Below are 22,688 nucleotides of genomic sequence, written 5' to 3'. Positions count from 1 at the left end.
GAAGGAGCAGCAAGGGAGGCTGGGGGAGAGCAGGGAGGATTCTGCTCTCAGCCTCCTCCGCAGGACCCGAGCAGGACCCCACCGGGAGCGGCGGGGAGCCCAGCAGCAGGAGCGGCGGGGAGCCCAGCAGCAGGAGCCGACTGCGCAGCGGGGACGCCCGGAGCGGAGAGGAGCCGGACGGAGCCAAGCCCCACCAGGGAAGGAACGGCCGGGGAGCGGACCGGAGAGGATCCAGCACCGGAGCCGAGGCAGAGGCAGTGAGGCTGTCGGCCCCGGGAGGACCGACAGGGGGGGCCCGCGTCCAGGGGGACGACAGGATAGAGACCGGGATCGGGAGGTGCCAGGCACACGAAGGCGGGGACCCTCGGACTCGGGGAGGGGCGTGCCCGGTGGCCCCCGAAGAGAGACTCGGTTACAGAGGGGGAGGGGGAAGAAGGGGGTATCATGATCATGAGGGTTAGCCAGCAGCCTGGGGATTAAGGGCTTAACTATGTCCCGTACTTAACCAGGTAGATTCAGCCAATAGGCATACAGGTAGGAATTTCAAACTGGGACAAAGGATTTTTCCCCTCTTTGTTCAAGCAGTTTCTCTCCAGCTATTGAAGAGGACAGGATGTCTCCCTCTAAGAAAATACTCTTCACAGTCTATAAGTAGGATAAAGTTTAGATAAATCTGTTAGGTTTTATTGTTTCATAGTTTGGGAAATGTGATCAGATGTTTGTGCATTTAAAAATGGGTTTTGCTCTCCTTTGTAACTAAGTTCCTGGCCCATGGTAGATTTCTCCTCCATGAGTATATTATTTTGTTACTTTTCCATCTAGTCATTATGCTTGCAACAGGAATATTGTGGTGATAATAAAAGTTCTTTCTCTTTTCTTTTTATTAACCTGGTATTGGTTAATGGTAGTGTCCTGGTTTGTACTTTAGGGGTAAGATTTCCCAAGTGATCTTTCCCCTGATTTTTGTATCAATACTTAGGTGGTAGCAGTGGAGATTTTATTCCCAAAATCTAGGTTAAGATTTTGGGGGGGAAGTTTTATACCAATGTCTGGTAGATAGGGTTTTGGGGTACTTTTGCTGGCCCACACTTCTGCCTTTATTGTGCCAGAGTGGGGAAGAAGCCATGACAGGGGGGAGGGGATTTAATGGATCACAAACTAAATAGGAGTCAACAATTTAATACCTTTGTGCAAACTCCCCGCCCCCCCCAGCATCATTCTGGGATGTATTAGAAAGAATGTAAACAAGATCAGAGAAGTAGTTCTTCTACTAAGCACGGATAAAGACTCAACTGGAGTATTGTGTCCTGTTCTGGGCACCACACTTCAGGAAAGATGTGGTGGAAAATGCTCAGAGGGGAGCAACAAAAAATGATTAAAGATCTGGAAAACATGACCTACTAGGAAAAACTGAAAAAACTGGGTTTGCTAAGTCTGCAGAAGAGAAGACTGAGGTATGTGACATGATGACAAGTTTTCAATTAAATCAAAAGGCTGTTCTAAAGAAAAGGATGATAAACAGTTCTCCTTATCCACTGAGGATAATACACTAAGTAATGGGCTCAAATTGCAGCAAAGTAGATTCAGGTTAGAGATTGGTCACTGTCAGCAGACAGGATACTGCGCTAGATGGACCTTTGGTCTGACCCAGTACGGCCATTCTTACGGGTTACTCAAGTCATATGTTATGTAAATCATTCTTAGATTTGTACAAATGTTTGATTTCTACCTTCCTTTAGGCAGTGGAAAGAAACATGTTAACAATACTGGATTAATACACAGGCTCAAAAACCTAAGCACAGTTTAATTTCAACATACCATTTAATAAAGGCATTTTTTTAAAAAATGTGTAAATAGATAATGCTACTAACTAATGAACGTATTTACCATCACAATAATAAATTATTTTCCCTAGTTATGTTATAACATGTCTTGGTGTTTAATTCATACAGCTGCATTTCACTCACTGTGAAGTCATCTTCTTCTAAAGTGATAGAATAATTGACATTTGGAACATTCCGTAGTCATGTCTACAACTGGAAGAAAATGTACTTCTGACTTCTGCAATACTAACAGACTCAAGCCCCAATCCCAAAACAAGCTCCATGTGGGCACTGAGGACAAAGACATCATCCTGTACAATTCTTTTGTTAAAATAATAAGCCTTCACATTTTTACAAAATTCCTAATCTCTGAAGTTAATATATAGGTTTCGCATTCTGCAGTGTACTTCAGAATATTCCTAAAAGATAATACCTAACATTTCATATTTATAGGATACTAACAGGAACATAAGATCACTGGCACTAATTTACCAGTATTCTATATTTCTAAGCCATTTCAGTACCAGTTACTCATGACTTACCTTTCTCAATTATTTCTTGCCAGAGAGTTTGTACCAAGATAGGATCTGAGTGACCTGCACAATGTATAATTGCAAGCTTACACTCTGAGAGCTTGAAAGGGTCAGCAAATTCACCATACAACTGCAATAAAAGAGACAGAGTTTGACATTTTAGTCAGGACAAACCATGAATTAAACAGAACAGTTATTCATTAACATGCAACATACACAAAATGAAACTAAGCCAGAATAGCAGATGGTACATTTTAATTGCCATTCATAGATATTGCATGCAGAGCATTTATATGGAATCAAGTCAGCTCCATAGCACCATAGAATTTCAAAATTTTAAAGCTAAGTAGGAAAGAACTTGAGTGTTTGCCAGTTTATCAGTTCTAAAACCAAAGAAACTGTGCACCATGTAAATAATGTGTTTCCTACAGCAAACGACCCAAAGAAGAAGGAAATACTGGAGCTAGAACATGAAAATACAAGATTAGCTAGGCTAAACCTAAATATATATAATTTTTTAAAACAGGAAGCTGAATTCACTGACTATTTTGGCTAATGCCTGATAAATAATTTGTTCAAATATATCACTCTCAGATACTAGAGAAGCTTATATTTAAGAGTGGGATAATGCATCTGCTTTTGCAAAGTAGTTTGAGCAGTTAGATAACATCAACATATTTCTAATCACCTTGGTTATGTCCATCAGCTCAGAATCCAACTGGGAAATTGCATCTTGTACCGAAGAATGATGGAAATATTGCCGTTGTAACGTTTCCTCTATTTGTAGCTGTATCCTAGCCACCTAGTTTTAAAAATTATGATAATTCAAGAGTCACTCATTTCTTTCAAAGCTATGGAAATTTGGAAAAACCTAGAGTTAGTTCTAACACATTTAAATACAGAAATTCCATCAGCTTATATTAGAGACCTAGTCCTAGTAAAATGAGTGCATCTAGATCTTCTGATTTTTACTGGGACAGTACATTTCAGCCTAAAGAGTTTGTTTTAGCATTTACATCAGTAGAAAAATATATAGTGTAACTGCCAATAATACAAAAGACTTATACTAACATTGATACTGGTAAGAACATTAACTTTTCATCATAGCTTCTTCCTGTCCTGTGTTCTATATTTGTATAGTGCCTAGCACAACTGGGCTCCCACTCCTGGTTGTTCCTTAAGCAATACCATAAGCAAATATGATTAATTAATAATAAAAATAATAGCAGCAGCTGCCAAGGGAAATAGTTTTTCATCTTTTCTTACTTCCATTTTCTCTTCTAGTTCATGTAGAAATTCACCATCTGAAGCTATTGATGACATGGCAGTGGAACTCTTGGCACTCAAAATGGCACGTGCAATATATTCAAGACGCTGCTGAAGTGGAATTTCTGTACTGTAAAATAATATCAAATTGTAAACTAAGTATCTAGGACACAGAATCAGAAATGTAGGACAGAAAGGGACCTTGAGAGGTCTATAACAGCCACTGCACTGGGAAAGGACTAACCAAACCTAGACAAAACCTGACAGGTGTTTGTCTAACCTGGTTTCAAAACCCTTCAGTGATGGGGATTCCATGGCTTCCTTTAGAAGCTTATTCCAGAGCTTAAGTACCCTTACAGTAAGGCTTTGTCCACACTATGCAGCTTTTAGTGACATAGCTGTGCTGCTACAGCCATGCCGCTAGAAGTCATGCAGTGTAGCCACTGTTTGTTGACTCTCCTGTTGACAAAAAACATCCATCTCCAATAGAGTGGCATTAGATGGTTTATTAGGTGATGAGCTTTTGTGGGCCAGACCCACTTCCTCAGATGTGTTTTAACACTTTTGTCTTTCAGTTGCCAATGCAGACATAGCCTTAGAAAGTTTTTCCTAACAGCTAACCTAAATCTCCCTTGCTGCAGAGTAAGCCCATTACTTCTTGTTCTCTATGTCCACTAAAGGAAAGACAGATCATCACCAACCTCTTTAAAACAGACAATAACATATTTAAAAACCGTTTTCAGGTCTCCCCTCAGTCTTCTTCTCTTCAGATTAAAAATGAAGTTTTTTAAGCTTTTCCTCATAGATCAGGTTTTCTAAATCTTTTACAGTGATTGTTGTTTTCCCTCTAGATTCTCCTCACCAGTGCCAAGAATAGTGTGATTATTATCTTCAGTGTCTTACATATAACATTTTTGTTAATATGTACCAGAATACTTGCCTTTTTTGCAATTTCATCACAATGTTGAAACATTCAATTTTTGATCCACTATAAATCCTAGATCCCTTTCAGCAGTATTAGCACCTACCTCGTTATTTCCAATTTAGAAGTTTGCACATTTGATTTTTCTTTCCTAATCATATCCAGGGCTCGACAAATAATGCAATCTACTTGCTCATGGCCAGTAGATTGCAACTCGGAAGAGCCGGGTTCAGACAGTGGCTGGCGAGCAGGGCTTGCCATGGTTCGGCGAGACCTGATCATATCACTTTGTACTTCGTCTTTATTTAATTTAATCTTGATTTCAAACCAATTCTCTAATTTTCAAGGTGATTTTGAGTTCAAATCTTGTACTCCAGAGTGCCTGCAACACCCCCAACTTGATGTCACCTGAAAATTTTATGAGTTTTGTCTACTCTACTATCTAAATCATTAATGGAAATACCGGATTTACTCCTGTGGGACACTGCTAGATAGGTCTTACTATTCTGACATCAAATTAATAACTTTTCTTGAGTATGGTCTTTAAACCAGTTGTGGGAGGAAACTAATCTGGGGCAGGGATTAAGGTGCCAGATCTGGAAGGGGATAGCGGTGCGGGGGAGTCGGGGTGGGGGTTGGAGTGGGGGCGCAGAGGATTTTCATATGTGGAGTAGGGGGCAGGAGTGGGCAACAGGGGGTTGGGGAAGGGAGGGGCTGAGGTGCCAGGGACAGGCTCTGACCAGGAAACTTACCAGCCAGCAGCCCAGCACTTTCCTGAAGCAGCCTCCCTGCCTGCTCCATCTCCAGATAGGCTGCAGCACAGGCTGTGAATAACTATGAGCCCTGGAGGGCAGGGGAGACGTGGTGCTTCTTGGCTGCCTGTTACTGAAACAGGCAGCTCCCATTTGGCAGTTTCTGCCCAAAAAACAGGCCAATGGGATTGTGCTTGGGGCGGGAGCAGCTCCTGAAGCAGGGCTACTCAACTTTGGAAGCCCCAAGGGCTACAGTGATACTCATAGCACATGCCAAGGGCTGTAACTTAAGTGTGGTTGCATCTATAGTAAAACCTATGTTATCTGGCATGCTTGGGGATTAGGGCGTTCCGGTTATTTAAAAATTCCGGTTATCTGAGAGTCCCATCAACCTAGGAAAAACCAATGGATAATAATAGTAAAATTCAAGTTTTTAATATTGGTAGTTTTGTAGTATGAGGCAGTTGTTCTCACATTTCTATTTTAAGTTAAAGATGATTAGTACTTCTTAAATAAAAAATTGTTAAGCCAATCATGGTAAACCAAGCCAGGCCTGTGCGCCTGAAGATATGATAGTATTGTGGCTGGGGGCAATGCTGGTGAACAAAGTTTTCTGGTTAACAGAGTGCTGGATAACAAAGGTTTCACTGTGCGTGCAAATATATATGCAAATAGCTTCTTTCACACTGACAGGCATGAATAAAAAGATGAAGACAAGACTACACAACACATAGGCCCCATTTAAGTCAGTTCTGCTGATATTAATAAAATGCAATATTTACTCCATTTCCATCCATATGACAGCACTTTTAATGAGCAATGACAGTCCAGGAACTTAACTACTAAAACGCATATCAACTGAAGACCATTATATTGACTACCTTTTTTGTTTTGGCTCCCACCCACAGGCTGTGTGTTAAGCTCTGCATAAATCCAAACCGCACCACGGGACACAAACGGGCTGGCCTGAGTGCCGCATGTTGAATAGCCCTATTCTAAAGCCTTCCTTCACAGATTTTAAAGCAAAACCGCTCAGCAGCTGCTTTTCTAAGTGGCATGCGGGTGGGGCGAGGTAAGCAGGGAGCCTGCTTGGGGGTATCTACTTTGTCTGCAGGCTGGATTCAGCTCGTGGGCCATATTTTGCCCAGGCCTGCCCAATTCATTAGGACAGTAACCGTGCCAAAAGCATATTCCCAAAATAATTATACTTAAGGGCACATAGGAATTAGGACTTTGGAGTTCTCTTAGCTCGGACACTGGCTCAAAGGGTAACTAAGTCAATTAACCACTTTGAACATGCCCATTTGTAAGACATTTCTCCTTCTGCTACTCTACAACTGTATAAAATTACATTATAAAGTACACAACATGCCTAAGTTACTACTTAATATTTCACAGCTACAATAATTCTGTAAGCTGTTTATTTCTGTATAAAATATGTAACAGTTTCCATTTTATTATTCTAACAGAAGCCAGGTTAAAAATTGATATTTATATAATATTTTAGGTTTTTGTTTGTTGTTTAAAAATGTTAATTCACGTGAACACTAAACTATTATTATCTCACTACGAGGTATAACACATTGATTACAAACTGTCCATACCTATGCATGTCTGCCAGTTTAGCCAACACTCTGGCTGCATTACTGAAATTCCTGTTCTTTTCAAAGTATTTCCATAGTAAATCCATATAACGGACTTTGTTTTGATCAACCTTGGCCATACGCACGAGATATGGCTCCAGAAATGGGGAGGTAACCTGTAGGAATCATATAAACCATAGTTAAGCCTTTTTTTAAAGAACCCTTAAAAACTGTGGTTTTAGAGAGTACCACAATCAACTCTTTTGGCCTAAGAGAAGTGCCCCCCAAAACATTTTTATGAGTATATTTATTTTGTATGGTCTTACCTGCAGCAGTTTATCTGCAAGGTCAGCTTGTATTAGCCAATTGTAAAGAGCAATAGAGAAGAGTTCATCTGTTGAACGCTGAGCCAGTTTCAGCATTTGTTCAAACTAAAGAAAGAAAAGCTCCAAACTGTTATTCCAGAATTGTTCACATTTCACATACAGCTCAATAACTTGGTCTCTGGGTTTACAAACACTGCATATGTATATGTGCCAAAATGTAGATCGATATACAATAATTTTTATGAACACATATATTCTCTCATATATGTGAAAACAAACTGATTTCAAATCCTGGCTTTATCTCTGTTAACTTACTTTAGAAGAATATTTTGTACAAACTTCTTATAAGATTATACTCTCCTAGAAAAAAATGGTAGCCTTTTGACTTAAACCTTTCCCAGTTCTTAAAAAGCAAGATAGTTGTGACAGTATCTCTTTAGTAAGTTTCTTACATGGTGTCCTGCTTCTTCATTACTCAACATATTGGGATCAGATGACAACACTGGAGGGCCTGGCTTTTTGGGTACACTGGGAGACTGAGGAGCAGCTTTACTTTGATTTACTAGTTCCTGAAGGGTGTCAGTGATGCACTTGTAACTGTTTAACCTGCAAGAAGGTAAATAAGAAAAAGTTTTAGGTTACAAGTTATCTGTGAGATCCTTATTCCCACACAATACAACTGGTAAAATATTTATGAAACTAAGAGGAAAGGCTTTGGAGGACCATGTCAGCTGAATCTAAGTAATTTACTACCTGCCTCTCTCTTCTGGAATGATCTTCACAAATATTTGTTGTGCAGATTCCCACTTCAGTAATAACTCCTAAAATGCTATTTTCCTTTCAGTTAGGAGGGCATGGTGCAAAAGTCTCTGAGGGCGCTGTTTTCCCCTTGTGGAATCAAAATAATATTTAAAGGATATATACTATGAATACTACTCCTCACCAAAGTCGTATATTTCATAATGTAGCATCTTCCATTAAAAACATAACATGACTAAAGCTGGCCAACATGTTACAACAAATGGTCTGGTAGCACTTTAAAGACTAACAAAACATGTAGATGGTATCATGAGCTTTCGTGGACACAGCCCGCTTCTTCAGATGACTGGAGTTTTGAGTTTAGGTTGTGCAGACCCAAAATAAATAAGGGGGGAGAGGCAGGAAAAAAAGGAGGGGGTGGGAGACAGAGAGCAGAGGGCATAGAAAATTCAGGAAGGTAGAGGGCTGTGCCCACGAAAACTCACGATACCATGAATTAACCTTTTGTCCCAAATAAAGACAGCATATCAATATCTAAAGAATGTGCACTGATGACAATGTGTTCTCACCCTGCTCTTAATTCTGGGAGGCTTATCTATCATCTCATCCAAATCAGCTGCTATGTTCTTACAAGTGAAGTGCCTTGAATAAAAAATGGCAGTGTATCCTGAAAACTTGCCTCTCCTGGAAAGCCTGGAGTCCAACAATGTCCTCGTCAGGTTCTCCATTTTTATAAAAATGAAGTCCAAGACCTTGAGGATCCTTCTTCTCAGCAGCAGTAAGAGACAGTTCCACCACACCCTCATAGAAACGCACTTCAGAAAAGAAAGAAATGAGAGTTTGGTCCACCACAATATTAAATGTACTGCAAACTAATATATAATAGTGAACTAATAGATTGAACACTTCACATTTTATAATGCAAGAATTTCCCTCACTCCCAATGGCCCTGATCCTACAAACACTAACATACATGCTTAATTTGAAGGACTATTCTCATGCTTAAAGTTATACATTTAAAGGACTGGAGCACAAACCATTTTGAATATTATAGAAGTTGTATGAATATATACAAAAAGCATTCATTTTCCCTGAATGCTATGTTAGCACAAAATCACTGTTTGATATGTAATGTGAGACACCACCTGCAACAAAATACAGCAATTTAAATTCTATCACAGGTGTTTTGTTAAAAGCATCTTATCAAACAGGTAGGTGCCTGGGAAATTTAATGCAGAAATTTTATACAGCACAAAGCAATATTTTTACATAGGAAAAATATGCCTGAGCTGCTCAAATCTAATCAAGAAAAGCCATGAACAAAAAGAAGATTATGATGTGTATGAAGTGCAAAGGCTAGCAATAAGCTATTTAAGGGCAAAACAGAGGGAAATAATGGATCTCTCTTATGGAGTGGATTGATGCTGCAGTGATAGATCAACTGGGGGTTGATTTAGTAGGTCTAGACCTGCCCTAAAAACATGGCACTAATTGACACCAGGAAAATGCAACCATGAATGTATTAAACAACCCCAGACCAGTTCAACAAACATAGCATCTGATATAAATAGTCTGAAGTAAATATGATGAAATTCCGTAAGGACAATGAAATGTACTTCACTTTAGAAGGAACAATCAGTTGCATACAAAATGGAAAATGACTGCTTGAAAGGAATCTGGTGGTCATAGTGGACAACAAGCTAACTCTGATGCAGCAGCGTAACACTATAGGGAAAAAAAGCAAAAATCATTCTGGGATACATAAGCAGGAGTATTGTAAACAAGGCATGAAAAATAATTCTTCCGCTCTACTCTGTGCCGATTAAGCCTCAACTGGAATATTGTGTCCAATTATAAGTGCCACATTTCAGTAAAGATGTGGACAAACTGGTGAAAGTCCAGAGAAGAGCAACAAAAATTATTACAGAATTAGAAACCATGGCCAATGAGGGAAGATTGAAAATATTGGGTTTGTTTAGTCTCAAAAAGAGATGACTGAGTGAGGGCATGATAACAGTCTTATACATAAAAAGTTCTTACAAGGAGGATAGAGACAAATTATTCTCCTTAACCACTGATTATAGAACAAGAAGCAATGGGCTTAAATTGCAGAAGGGGAGGGTTACATTGGATATTAGGAAAAGCGTCTTGAAAGTAAAATTGTTAATGACTGAAAAAAATTACCCCGGGAAGTTGTGGAATCTCTGTCATTAGAGATTATTAAGAACAGATTGGACAAACACCTGCAAGGGATGGCCTGATGGTGCCTGGTTCTGCAATCAGTGCAGGGGTCTGGACTAGATCAAAGATTCTTAAAATTTTTCTTCCTGAGGCCTTCCCAACACATTGTAAAAATTCTGTGGTTCACCTGTGCCAGCACAATTGTTTTGCAGCAGATTAAAAGCCAGGGCTGGCATTAAGGGGTAATAAGCAGAACAAACGGCCAGAGGACTCCATATCACAGGGAACGTTGTGAAGCTAAACTGCTCAGGCTTCAACTTCAGACCTGAGCATGGGGGCTTGGGATTTGACCGTTTGCCCTGGGTCCCCATGACTCTAATTGCTTTCTGGTTTAATTTTGGCAGACCCCTTAAAACTTCTTACAGCCACCCTTGGGGCTTCACACCCTGGCTGAGAAGTGCAGGACTATATAAAGGTCCCTTCCAGTCCTAAGGTTCTATGGTGAAAAGAAGAAACATTACAGATTAGCTTATTGATGAACAATTGTAAATAACCTGCTTAGTTTCCTTCCATCCTGAAATGTGACTATCAACAATAACATAAAATAAAGCAAAGAGTTAACATATTTGAAATGTGATTTAGCACAAAAGCCTTTGTGTATCCATTTGTTTATTTTTCTTATATGTATATTTTTCCGGATTATCTCTTAGAAATGTTAAAAAGAAAAGAGGGGTCTGAATCCAAGCCTTAATTCTCAAGTTGCCAAATTTCCAGTGATGTTTGCCTCTTACCTTGTCTATACTGTGTACAAACATTAGAAAGGTCCACTTGATTGCTGATCTTTTGGTACTCCTTCAATGACTCTCTTAGCATCTTTTCTTTTTCCAATTTGTTTTGAACCTGTCGGGATCGCTGAAGCAATTCATTTGCCTACAGTGAAATAATTGAAAATGTAAGTCCTTACTAATTCAAGTTACACTGGCATGGAGGTTTTCTTTGCAATAATTCACTCTGTTAGCTCACAATTTTCAAACCCTGAAATACTACATAGGGATGTTACATTTAGATGAATTAACTAATTGAATAGTTGATGGGATTTCCACTGACTATTCTTGAATCTATAAGGTCACCTCCGCCTTTGAACTGTAGCAAGAGGTCTATTGGGTTCAAAAGCAGAAGCACCTCAGTGAGCATGGGGCTAGAGAGGGACTCGCGCTGGCCCCATGCTCCCTGCACGCCCAAGCTTTTGAAACATACATTTCAAAAGGAAGCCCGGCAAGGAGCACAGGACCAGTGGGGAACTCCCACTGGCCTCGTGCTCCTTGCAACACCTCAGACTTTGAAATGTACAAGAGCCCAGTCTGGACTTTTGAACATTTCAAAAGCAGAATCCCTGCTGGTACCATGCTCCCTGAGGGGCCTCTTCCCCCCACAGTTGGCCCCATGCTCCCTGTGGTGCCTCAGTTTTTGAAACGTACAAGAGCCCAAGTGGGGTTCTTATACATTTCAAAAGGAAAGCCTGTAGGGGGCACAGGACCAGCAGGGGTTGGAGTCTTGTACATTTCAAGTTTGCTGGGGCTCTTGTACATTTCAAAAGCAGAACTGCAGCAGAAGTGGTGTGAGTGGAGACTGCTTCAGACCCACTTCCTCAGACCAAATAGTGGAAGAAAATTGCCACAACCATATATACCAAATGATACAATCAAAAAAATGAACACATATGAAAAGGACAAATCAAATATTTGATCTGTGGAAGTGGGTCTGGCCCACGAAAGCTTATCACCTAGTAAACCACCTTGTTAGTCTTTAAAGTGCTACATAGTCCTGTTTTGCATATGCATTTAATGTCATAGTCATTTAATGAAAATAAATCTGACAGTAACACAAATATTTTGTGCTCATCTGATCATACTACCTACTATTCTGCAAGTTTGGATGCAAGTCCAGTAATGATAATCAGCACTGTGACAGAGTCCTGAGTAAGAACTGCTGACTCAGTCCTCTATTGTCAGCTCCCATTAAGGGAAATAAATTGGAGCTGGCTAGAGAAAACCTGCACCTATTTGGTAAATGGGTGACAGCTACCAGCCCAATTAGCCAGGAGGAAGGAAACCAGAGAGGAGAAGAGCAAGGGAGTGGAAGTAGAGTGACAACTCTTTCCTCCTTGGTGCCGACACTAGAACCCAAGCTGTCAATGGTGAAAATGTAGTGGGAGCACAACCAATAAATAATCAGCTCCAGTAACTGAACTACAGGGTCTATGAATTACTTTGTCAGCTTCTCAGGGGCAGGAGTCAAGCACATTTAATTTCTATCCTTTAAGAGGATACAGTGGGATTAATATAAAATGCAAAATAGTATTTTTGTCATAGCAAAAGAAGAATTATACAGAACAGTTCTGTCTTCCATGAATGCCTCTCACACCCACCACAAAGAATCAAAAGTACCTTTGAACAGACAGCATCATCAGTACCGTACAGAAGTGGACATATGTCTTGTAAATGTGAACTGATGCCATCCACAGCAGCATTATCTCTGATGTAACAGTTAATGAGAGAGGCAATGAGCGCTCCAGTTAACTCTTTGTCTCTAATTACTAAATCTTTGAAAGTAGTAATCTTTAAATGCTCTTGAAATTCCTATAGGAAGAAAAACAATAGATTATTTTTCCAACGATGCAGCCTTTTCATATTTCCAAACAGGACTATTGAAACAGAAGCAAATTCAGCTACTTTCCCAATAAACAACACATTTCAATAACCAAAATTCACAGAATCAATGCACATTTTAATACACATTAAGACTAATATAGAAAATACTATATTAAAAGAGAACGATCCAGCACTTATGGCTAGTTATATTAATGGTGGCATCTGCCAGTTATCTTAATGGTGGGAGCTGCAGTAGTTCCTCTACAAATTTCCTAGAGGACTAAATATCCCTTCCCATCCCAAAACTGCTGGGACTTGAAGCCTCTAGTACAGCGGTGGGCAACCTGCAGCTCGCCAGAGTTCTACATGTGGCCCAGGAGATATTTTGTTTACTATTGCCCATGGACAGGTTTGCCAGATTTCCATATAGATTTTTTCCCCCTACCAGTATTATTAAAGTGACACGCATGTAAAGCAAGGATATGTGAAGTGAGGTGTGTGATGAGTGAACACACTGAATGTGAGAACTGTGTGCTCCATCTGTATCCAATCAAAGCATTATGGTACAATTGGCACAACCCACAAATAGTAAGTACGCAAATTCAGTTAGATCTACCATATCCCTGGAGACTACTTTGTTTACAACAATCTTGTGGCCCAATGAGATGAAGGAGAGCCACTCACATGGCCCTCTCACTAGCCTAGTTGCCCATCACTGCTCTGATACTTTGGTCTTTCTTCCTCTGCTAGACTTTGAAAGCCAGAAGGCAGGGAGTGAATTTTTTGTGCTCATTTAAGTCCCATTGTATTCACTCTGCATGTACCAGACTTTGCTCAACTGAAAAGTGAGAACAAAGTGATTACAAACAAACTCAATATTAAGTTATAAGCAGAGTTTTAAAACAACAAATCCAATATTAGTTAATGGCATTTCAAGTCTGTTAGTTAGTTTGGGGCATGAAAGCAATTAGTTAAGATTTTATTTTAATGGAATACCTGCAATACCAAGAAACTAAACTCTGGAAACCTTTTTCATGCTGTATAGTTTGTGAAATCCATTTAAATAGATTAGACTATAATATTGTTTTGCATACATATTTAAGAAGCCTATTAAATGCAATCAACTAAAAACAGACTATTGTTCAGTAAAGTTTATATCATACCTTCTGAAGCTCACCTACAACAACACTGAATTGGTGCTCACAGAGAAGTTTCCACAAAGCTAAAGCCTGGCAGGTTTTGCGAACAAGCTGCTGGATCCCTTGCAGTGAGGTCTTCTCAGTTAACTGTGCCTCTGCTATAACATTGAATAGATCATGGGTAATTTTCTGTTCAGGTACTACACATGCTTTCTTGAGTTATCATTCCAACTTCTGTTTTACAATGATATTTTCCCATATTTTAAGAAGTTTTTCCTCTCTCCTTGCTGTTTGATGTTTCACTTTTATACCTTTAAATCTTAACAATTCCCAAAACAGAAACTAATTTGTCACCATTGATCTTCAACTACAAAAACAACAGAAGACCTTTCTGAATTTACTTAAAATTCCTTTCAACTGTTAACTGCTATGGTAATACAAACATATTATTATTAATTATAATCATATTAACTAATAGCATCTTCTATTTAACAATATCCCTGAAATATGAAATTTCAGTAACAAAAATAAGTTAAAAAACCAATCATGGATTGACAATAAGGGTGTGTTATGACAACATATGAATGTCTTTATATTGGATACAATACATTGATTATGTAGGCAATCTAATAATTATGATGTCCTTAATTAGGTCTTTGGCTTGCATCTTGTAAAGTAAGGTTAGGGAACCTTTTATGGGTTCTGACCCACAGAAAAATCAGTCAGGGGCTGCACACAAGTGAGAAACAAAACAAAAAAACCCCCACTCCTCACCAGCATGGTCTCCCCAATGCTGAGGGGAGTCCCGAGCCTCAGGGGCCAGATCTTTCTTCACAATATTCATGGCTTTATAGACCAGAATCATATCCCCATTGACTTGTTTCTTTTCTAAGATTAACAGCCCCTGATTTTTTAATCTCTCCACCTATGATCCATGCCCCTAACCCATTTTTGTTGCCATTCTCTGTACTTTTCCCAATTCTAATATGTAATTTTTGAGATGGGGACACCAGAACTACATGCGCTATTCAAGGTGTGAGCATACCAGGGATTTACACAGGTACATGGTGATATTTTCTATTCTACTGTCAATCCATTTCGTAATGATGCCTAACACTGTTAGCTTTTTTGACTGTTGTGGCACACTGTGGCTGTGTCTACACTGGCATGAATTTCCGGAAATGCTTAAAACGGAATACTATTCCATTTTCAGTTTTTCTGGAAAAGGAGCGTCTACATTGGCCCTTTTTCCGGAAAAGCATCTGTGGCCAACGTAGACGCGCTTTTCTGGAAAAGAGCCCCAATCGCCATTTTTGCGATCGGGGCTTTTTTCCGGAAAAGACTACAGGGGTGTCTACACTGGCCCTTTTCCGGAACAGTGTTCTGGAATAAGGACTTATGCCCGAGCGGGAGCAGAATAGTTTTTCTGGAATAATGGCTGATTTTGTACAGTACAGCGTCGTTGCTATTCCGGAAATTCAAGGGCTAGTGTAGACAACTCACAGTTTATTCCGGAAAAGCGGCTGATTTTCCGGAATAAGTGGCCCAGTGTAGACACAGCCTGTGTGTTTATTTACAAAGAATTGTCCTCTGTGACTTAAAGATCTCTTTCTTGAATGGCAACAGTTAATTTAGACCCCATCATTTTGTACATATATCTGAAATTATGTTTTCCATTGTGCATTTATCAACACTAAATTTCATCTGCCATTTTGTTTCACAGTCACTCAGTTTTGTGTGATATCTTTGTAACTGTTTGTAGTCAGCTTTTAACATACTTATCTTGAGTAATTTTGTATCATCTTCATTTAACCCTTTTCCAGATTATTTATGAATATACTGAACACAACTGGGTATCATTACAGATCACAGAATCATAGAACTGGAAGGAACCATGAGAGGTCATCAAGTCTAGCCCCCTGCACTCATGGCAGGATCAAGGACCATCTAGATCAGTCCTACACTGATGCTACACAGTCCTGTTTTTTGTTTCAGCTGCACCAGACTAACACGGCTACTCAACTTTGGAAGCCCCGGGGGCCACAATGATACTCACAGCACATGCCGAGGTGCAGCAACTTAAGTGTGGTTGCATTATACGTGCTAATATATTACAAATATATGCAAATAGCTTCTTTCACATGGACAGGCATGAATACAAAGATTAAGCCTTAAGCCACAGGCGCTGCATCCAAACGTGGCCAGTGTGAGCCAGTCAGCACTTCTCAGGCTCTGCCCACAAGACTAAGCAGTCAGCACTTCCCACAATGCCCAGGCACTCCTGGCACCTCCTCCCTGAGGACTAGAAATGCCAACACCCTATACCCTCTGTTCTAGCCAGCCAGTCCGCTTGGGTCTTTCAATGCTCACCCTGCCTGAGAGACACCTTGCCACTGTGGAGCGTGTTTCCAGTGGAGGCCATGTTCAAAGGATCTCACCCGCAGGCCATGTCCTGAGCCCTGCGTAAACCCAAACCACACCACGGGCCACAAACAAACGTGTCATGTATTGAGTAGCCCTGATCTAGATCATCCCTAGCAGGAGTCTAACGTGCTCTTAAAAATCTCCAATGATGGAGATTCCACACCCTTCCTAGGCAATTTATTCCAGTGCTTAACCAATGTGACAGGAAGTTTCTCCTAATGTCCAATTTTCCTATTGTCTAACCTAAACCGCCTCTGCTACTATTTAAGCCCATTGTTTCTTGTCCTACCATCAGAGGACAAGGAGAATATTTTTTTCCTTCCTCCTTGTAACAACCTTTTATATTTTTGAAAACTTCTCTTTTCCTAACTACATAAACTCATTTCTTCCAGTTTTCCTTCACAGATCATATTTTCTAAACCTTAAAATCATTTTTGTTTTTCTCCTCCTGATTTTCTCCAATTTACCACATCTTTTCTAAAATGTGGGGTCCAGAACTGGACACAATACTCCAGCTAAGGCTTAATCAGCATGAAGTGCAGCAGAAGAATTACTTCTCATGTCTTGGGTACCCTATTTATTTCTCTTCACGGTGAAAAATTATCATTTACTCCTATCATTTCCCCCATTTTTTAATCAGTTAGTGATCAATGAAAGGACCTTCTTGGTTATCCCATGACTCCTTACATTGATTAATTCCCTTTGATGTGGAACCTTGTTAAAGACTTTCTAAAACTCCAAGTACATTATCATCACTTGGATCATGCTTGTCCACATGCCTGCTGACACCCTCAAAGAATTATAACAGATGGATAAGGCATGATTTCCCTTAACAAAATTTATATTAACTCTTCCCCAATATATCGTGATCATCTGTATATCTGGTAATTCTGTTCTTCACTATAGTTTCCAGGATCATCCTAAGCCTTTTTTAAAAACGAAAAAACAAAACAAAAAACAGAGTTCAGACAATGGTCTAGCTTTTATTTTATTCCAGTGTTCTAAGTGTAAGAAATATGACTGAGAAAACATACAACTACACAATATTTTGACTTAATTCTTCGTAAAGAAGAAAGCAAAAGCAGTTTAAAAACTGAAATGTGACCTGTGCTTTTCTATACCTCTGACAGCTAGATGCTACTGCCCTTAATAATTTGATATTTATTTTACATACAACAGAACTGTTGTATGTAAAATTATACTCTGTGATGAGTGATGCCATCCATCAAGTTCAAAGCAACAAGACCATCAAGTTTTCCTATATCTACATTTGGGGTTCATGTTGGGCACATGCTCAGCCCCAAAGCACCCATATAGAAATGGCTACCCTAATTTCCGCATAGAAATAAATGCAGTGTTGGTACTGACAAAATATTATAATCTTATCAGAAACAAAGAGAAAAATGTGAACTGATGCTATACTGTTTTTGGTACAGTTCTAATGTCTAAGTAGAGTTTACTCACACAACCTAATGCATTTTTATTCAGGCTCCTAATGGAACAGCTGAGCACATTTAGCATTTGGATGCACTCATTGTTCAAGAGTACTTTTCTTACCATGAAACTTCCTCTGAAGTTCTTGTTGCACTTGCTGAGAACTTCCACCATCAGGACGCATGAATCCTAGTAACCTCTGCTGCAGGTTAGCTGGGGTGCTAAAACTGCAATTCCAAAATAAATTAAGATGCTATTAGTGCAAACCCTGAACTTTTTTTTTAAATAAACTAAACTGAATTTGAGAGTTCAAGTAGGTATGTTGTATGAGAGAAAATATTAACACTTTAAGGCAAAATAAGTAACACTTTTGCAACTATTTGGAATAGTTTTCAAAGAGTAGTATTTCTATTTCCTTTATAAATCAAGCATATTCAAACCTACCTTGGGTTTCCAAGAGCTCCTACTGTTGAGAACTGTGAATTTCTATCCAGAAATTCCTGTAAACCTTTAAGTTCATGTAGCACAGATTCTAGCATGTGCGATGGAACACTGCTTTCAATCTGCAAGAGAAGGAGGAAGCTTCTTTTCATTTAAAATCTCTGAGCACTTTAAATTTTCAGCAGAGAGATATGAAATGATAACTAAAGAATAAACAGCACTAACACAATATTATCAAAAGGTAGCTGAAGTAACTATGTGAAGTCAATGCACTACCATTAAGGCAATGATTTTAGCATAGAGGTAATGGTGTTCACATTAATCATGAATCTGAATGAAGTCTGTAAAAAGCCCATCTTGCACTCACCCTACAGCAATAGCTCCTGCCATATGATGTTGGGCCTGGCTCTAAAGGTACTAGATACTGGACCAGGCAGGCAGGAACATTATCATCTCCTCCCTCCTCCTCTCTTTTTTAAACAGGGAACTCTGGAAAGGAGCGCACCACAGCCGAAAAGGAGCACACCACAGTCTGGCTACCTGGCACCGGCTCTCACCCTGCATCATCCTGGCTGAGTCCCCTTCTGTGTTGTAGCGGCGAGGAGTCCTGTGGCACCTTATAGACTAACTGAAGTGTTGGAGCATAAGCTTTCGTGGGCAAAGACCCACTTCGTCAGATGCATACATTTGCCCACGAAAGCTTATGCTCCAACACTTCAGTTAGTCTATAAGGTGCCACAGGACTCCTTGCCGCTTTTACAGATTCAGACTAACACGGCTACTCCTCTGATACCTTCTGTGTTGTGTTACATTCTGGCGGCTGGACTTTTACCTGCCAGAACTGTGGTGGCAGCTCCTCTTGGCACTGGGGGTCAGCTGTGTCAGGGATGGATTAATTACCCGAGGACCTTGGGCTTACTAGCAAGAAGAATAAGAACCTGGGTGAAGGGAAGGGGAGAGTAGGGAGGGAAAACAAGGTAGTGGCAGCAGGAATTCCAGGATGATTATTCTTGTTTTCTGCAGTCTTTGCAGCATCCATAGTTGGCTCCCTGCTTGCCCACCACAATAGTCGCAATGCCATGCAAGTCTGATGTATATGTTCCTCTGTAGCTGGAGATGAGGGGAGAACATGTAAGTGGCACTTCAACCACGTATGCCAGACTGTAATGCCTAGGACAGGGAATGCTTGCTTTTACTACTTACAAGCCCTTATGTACGCTGATGAAGCACAAACTACGTTACTGATGACCTTTCCATAAATTTCTCCTTCTCCTTGCGGACATACCTCTTACATGAAATTTACAAAAATGTCCTTGCTAAAATCATAGCCTTAACTATTATTTACCACCTAAACACCACAGCCCAACCTAGATTCTAATTAATAAGATGAGGATGCATTAGCCTAGTGCTTAGAAGTTTATCCACTCAGAAATCCATTACATATTTTGCTATATAGGGTCAGCAGAAGCTCAGGACAAGAATATCAAAGATTATGAATATTTTTGTTTATTAAAACATTTGTATGCATATTATATATAATTTTCTTTGCATTTTTAAAGAGAACTTCAGTGCCAGCTGACACCTCTGGGAAATGAAACACTCCGATTTGGAAAAGTAAAAACAGAGGTAGCTTGCAAAGGTATGTATAGAGATGCAGAGTTCTTCTGTTGACTCACGCTGTCACAAACTAAGATGCTGCACAACAGTTTAGAGCAGTGTTTCTCAAACTTTTTGGCCCATGGACCACCTGGCTCAATATAAACCTTTCCGCAGACCACCAGTTGCTAATGGAAACTCACCATTAATTACATAATTACCCCCAAGCCATTGCTAGTGCTGCAACTAGGAAGTATAATTTAATTTAAATTATTAAACAGATTAAGTGTTTTAACTTTCTCATGTTAGTTTATTAAACTTCATTTTAAATAAAGTAAAATATTAATTTATGTCCAACAAAAACCCCAACCCTCACTGATGTGGCTCCCAACTGAGACATCTCACTTCTTGGTGCTCCAGGCCCACGGGGCGAGGGGAAGGGAGAGAAAGGACTGAGGCTTACCATAGGCCAGGTTTAATTTTCTGGGGTTCAGGATTTAGTGGATCCCCTAGGTTCTGGGGCGGGGAGAAAAATGAGGGGTTCAGTGACACAAAGCTGCCAGAGAGTGGGATACGGATTGGGGTACAGGATCTGGGCAGGAGGTGAAGTGCAGGATTCTGTGAGGGTGCAAGGTCTGGGTGGGAGGTAGAGTTGCAGAAGCAGGCTGGAAGTAAGGTGTCTGTCCAGCGGAGAGGGAGCAAGAGCAAGGGAAGTGTAGCGCGTGGCCAGGAGGGAGGGTGCAGGAGCAATAGTGGATGCAGGAGCCCCCACACTTCACATAGAGATCCCCACAACTATATCACTTACCTACTGAGGAGCCCCGACAGATAAACCCCCTCACTCACGAAGATCCTTTGCCCTGTCCACGTTCTTGTGCCTGGCAGACACAGCCTGGCTCCCTCCTGTATGTCTTCCATGCAGGGGCAGAGTGGGCAGGGTCTGTGCAAACACCGGCAGGACCCAGATCTCTACACTCTTAAGCCATCCTGACAGAAAGCCCTGTGTTCCTGGAGCTCCTGCCTTTGTGTGGGATGGTGGGGGGGTTAAGTGAGTTGTCCCATCGGGGTGCAGGAAGCATTGGGGTCTGCTGGGGTGCCTGGGAAGAGTGGCAATTCCAGCAGCTCCCAGGAAAACTGGGACAAGCCCTGGCTGAGCAGCAACATAGAGACTCCGCACTAGGAAGTGCAGTCGCCCTGAAATCCCCATGTAACCCACTCTCACTTTTCCAGTGGGAGGGGACAAAGAAGCAGTGAGAAATCCCCAGCCCACCCCCACTGCCTGGCAGCCATGCTTCTCTGCATACCCCTCTTCCTCTCAAGTCAGGGCTTTCTTCACCACCACCAGTCCCCACCCTTCAAGTGGGAAGCCAGAGCTGATGCTGCAGCCTCGTGGCTGCGTGGCAACCATGAAGGCTGCAGCAGCAGCGAGGGCTCCCTGATGTGTGGGGGAGGGGGACTGAGCTCGAGCTGCAGACCACCTGGGAGGTGGCCATAGATCACTAGTGGTCTGTGGACATCACTTTGACAACCACTGGTTTAGAGCAATTTCTACTCAGCTATTCTGCTGAGGCTGTCAGCAAAGGAAACAGGATGCACTAAATTATAGTTTGGGTTTTATTATGAAATAACATGTACTGGAAGACTAAGAAAACCATTGTATTTCACACAATCACCAACATACCAGCTGGTAATTTTTAAGCACTACTAATTCAGGTAAAGCAAACTAGTAACTTAGATGTGAAAGAGTTTACATCCCATTCCCAGTGTTCCCATAGAGAACAATTAAATACAATAAAAAATAAGTATGCTAAAATACCACAAGTATCCCAATACAATGTCACTGATATGAGAGGACTTGTAAAAGTGCTGGAAATAAATAAAGTCTTTACAGAAGATTAAAAATGAAAAACCCAAATAATTTCCCAACTTACTGCAAAAACTTCTCGGTTCCCACTCTTGAAAATTCTCTCAACAACAATACTGCCATCCCAAATATTCCTGAAATACAGGCAATAGCATGTTAAACACCAAATAAATTAACAAAAATGCTATTAGCCTTAACAAAAGTTTCTTTTCTAAACCATTTCTTAGTAGAAATTTCCAATGCTTATGAATTAAACACTCCCAAAACCCTCAATCCAGCCTATAAAACTCAGCGTCATCATTCATTAAAAAAAAAATCATGAGCATAAGCACTGTACCTTTCAAAATGAGGTAAGTATAAACTATAATTAAAATCCCCATTTCTGTGGTGTTATTGTCTAGCATACTAGAGGCCAGTACAGGCAGTCCCTGGGTTACGTACAAGGTAGGGACTGTAGGTTTGTTCTTAAGTTGAATCTGTATGTAAGTCGGAACTGGCATCCAGATTCAGCCGCGGCTGAAACTGATCAGTTTCAACAGCGGCTGAATCTGGACACCAGTTCTGACTTGCATACAGATTCAACTTAAGAACCCCTGGCGTCCCCAAGTCAGCTGCTGCTGAAACTGATCAGCAGCTGACTCCAGGAAGCCCGGGGCAGAGCAACTCTGCCTCGGGCTTCCTGTAGTCAGCCGCTGGTCAGTTTCAGCAGCGGCTAACTTGGGGACGCCTGGGGCAGAGCAGCTCGGGTGCTGCTGGGTTGGTCCAGTAGCGCGGCCGCTCCTCGGCGCTACTGGAGCAACCCAGCAGCACCCCAGCTGCTCTGCCCCAGGCGTCCTGATTCAGCCACAGCTGAAACTGATCAGCAGCGGCTGAATCAGGACTCCTGGGGCAGAGCAGCTGGGGTGCTGCCAGGTTGGTCCAGTAGCGCCAAGGAGCGGTGCTGCGGGACCAACCGGCAGCGCCCCACCTGCTCGACCACAGGCCCCGGGCTTTG

At 40.9% G+C, this 22,688-nt stretch overlaps 1 protein-coding gene across 3 annotated transcripts in view; it reads right to left on the bottom strand.

The window, feature by feature from the left end:
- Positions 1-22,688, bottom strand: part of NUP155 (nucleoporin 155) — a 64,439-nt gene that overhangs the window by 8,335 nt on the left and 33,416 nt on the right. For all 3 annotated transcript variants that reach the window (XM_089779413.1, XM_006139464.5, XM_025179671.3), the window contains 13 exons: positions 21,762-21,828; positions 18,238-18,356; positions 17,917-18,020; positions 13,960-14,093; positions 12,593-12,784; positions 10,937-11,075; positions 8,644-8,779; positions 7,658-7,811; positions 7,206-7,310; positions 6,901-7,055; positions 3,623-3,752; positions 3,045-3,158; positions 2,366-2,486 (listed from right to left, as the gene is read on the bottom strand). In XM_089779413.1, the coding sequence (XP_089635539.1) occupies positions 2,366-2,486; positions 3,045-3,158; positions 3,623-3,752; positions 6,901-7,055; positions 7,206-7,310; positions 7,658-7,811; positions 8,644-8,779; positions 10,937-11,075; positions 12,593-12,784; positions 13,960-14,093; positions 17,917-18,020; positions 18,238-18,356; positions 21,762-21,828 (1,670 nt within the window). The remainder of the gene's footprint in view (positions 1-2,365; positions 2,487-3,044; positions 3,159-3,622; positions 3,753-6,900; positions 7,056-7,205; positions 7,311-7,657; positions 7,812-8,643; positions 8,780-10,936; positions 11,076-12,592; positions 12,785-13,959; positions 14,094-17,916; positions 18,021-18,237; positions 18,357-21,761; positions 21,829-22,688) is intronic.

This window comes from Pelodiscus sinensis, chromosome 6 (assembly GCF_052426305.1).
Source record: "Pelodiscus sinensis isolate ZL-2025 chromosome 6, ASM5242630v1, whole genome shotgun sequence".
Classification (NCBI taxonomy): Eukaryota; Metazoa; Chordata; order Testudines; family Trionychidae; genus Pelodiscus; species Pelodiscus sinensis.
This window is presented reverse-complemented; position numbering and strand designations above follow the sequence as displayed.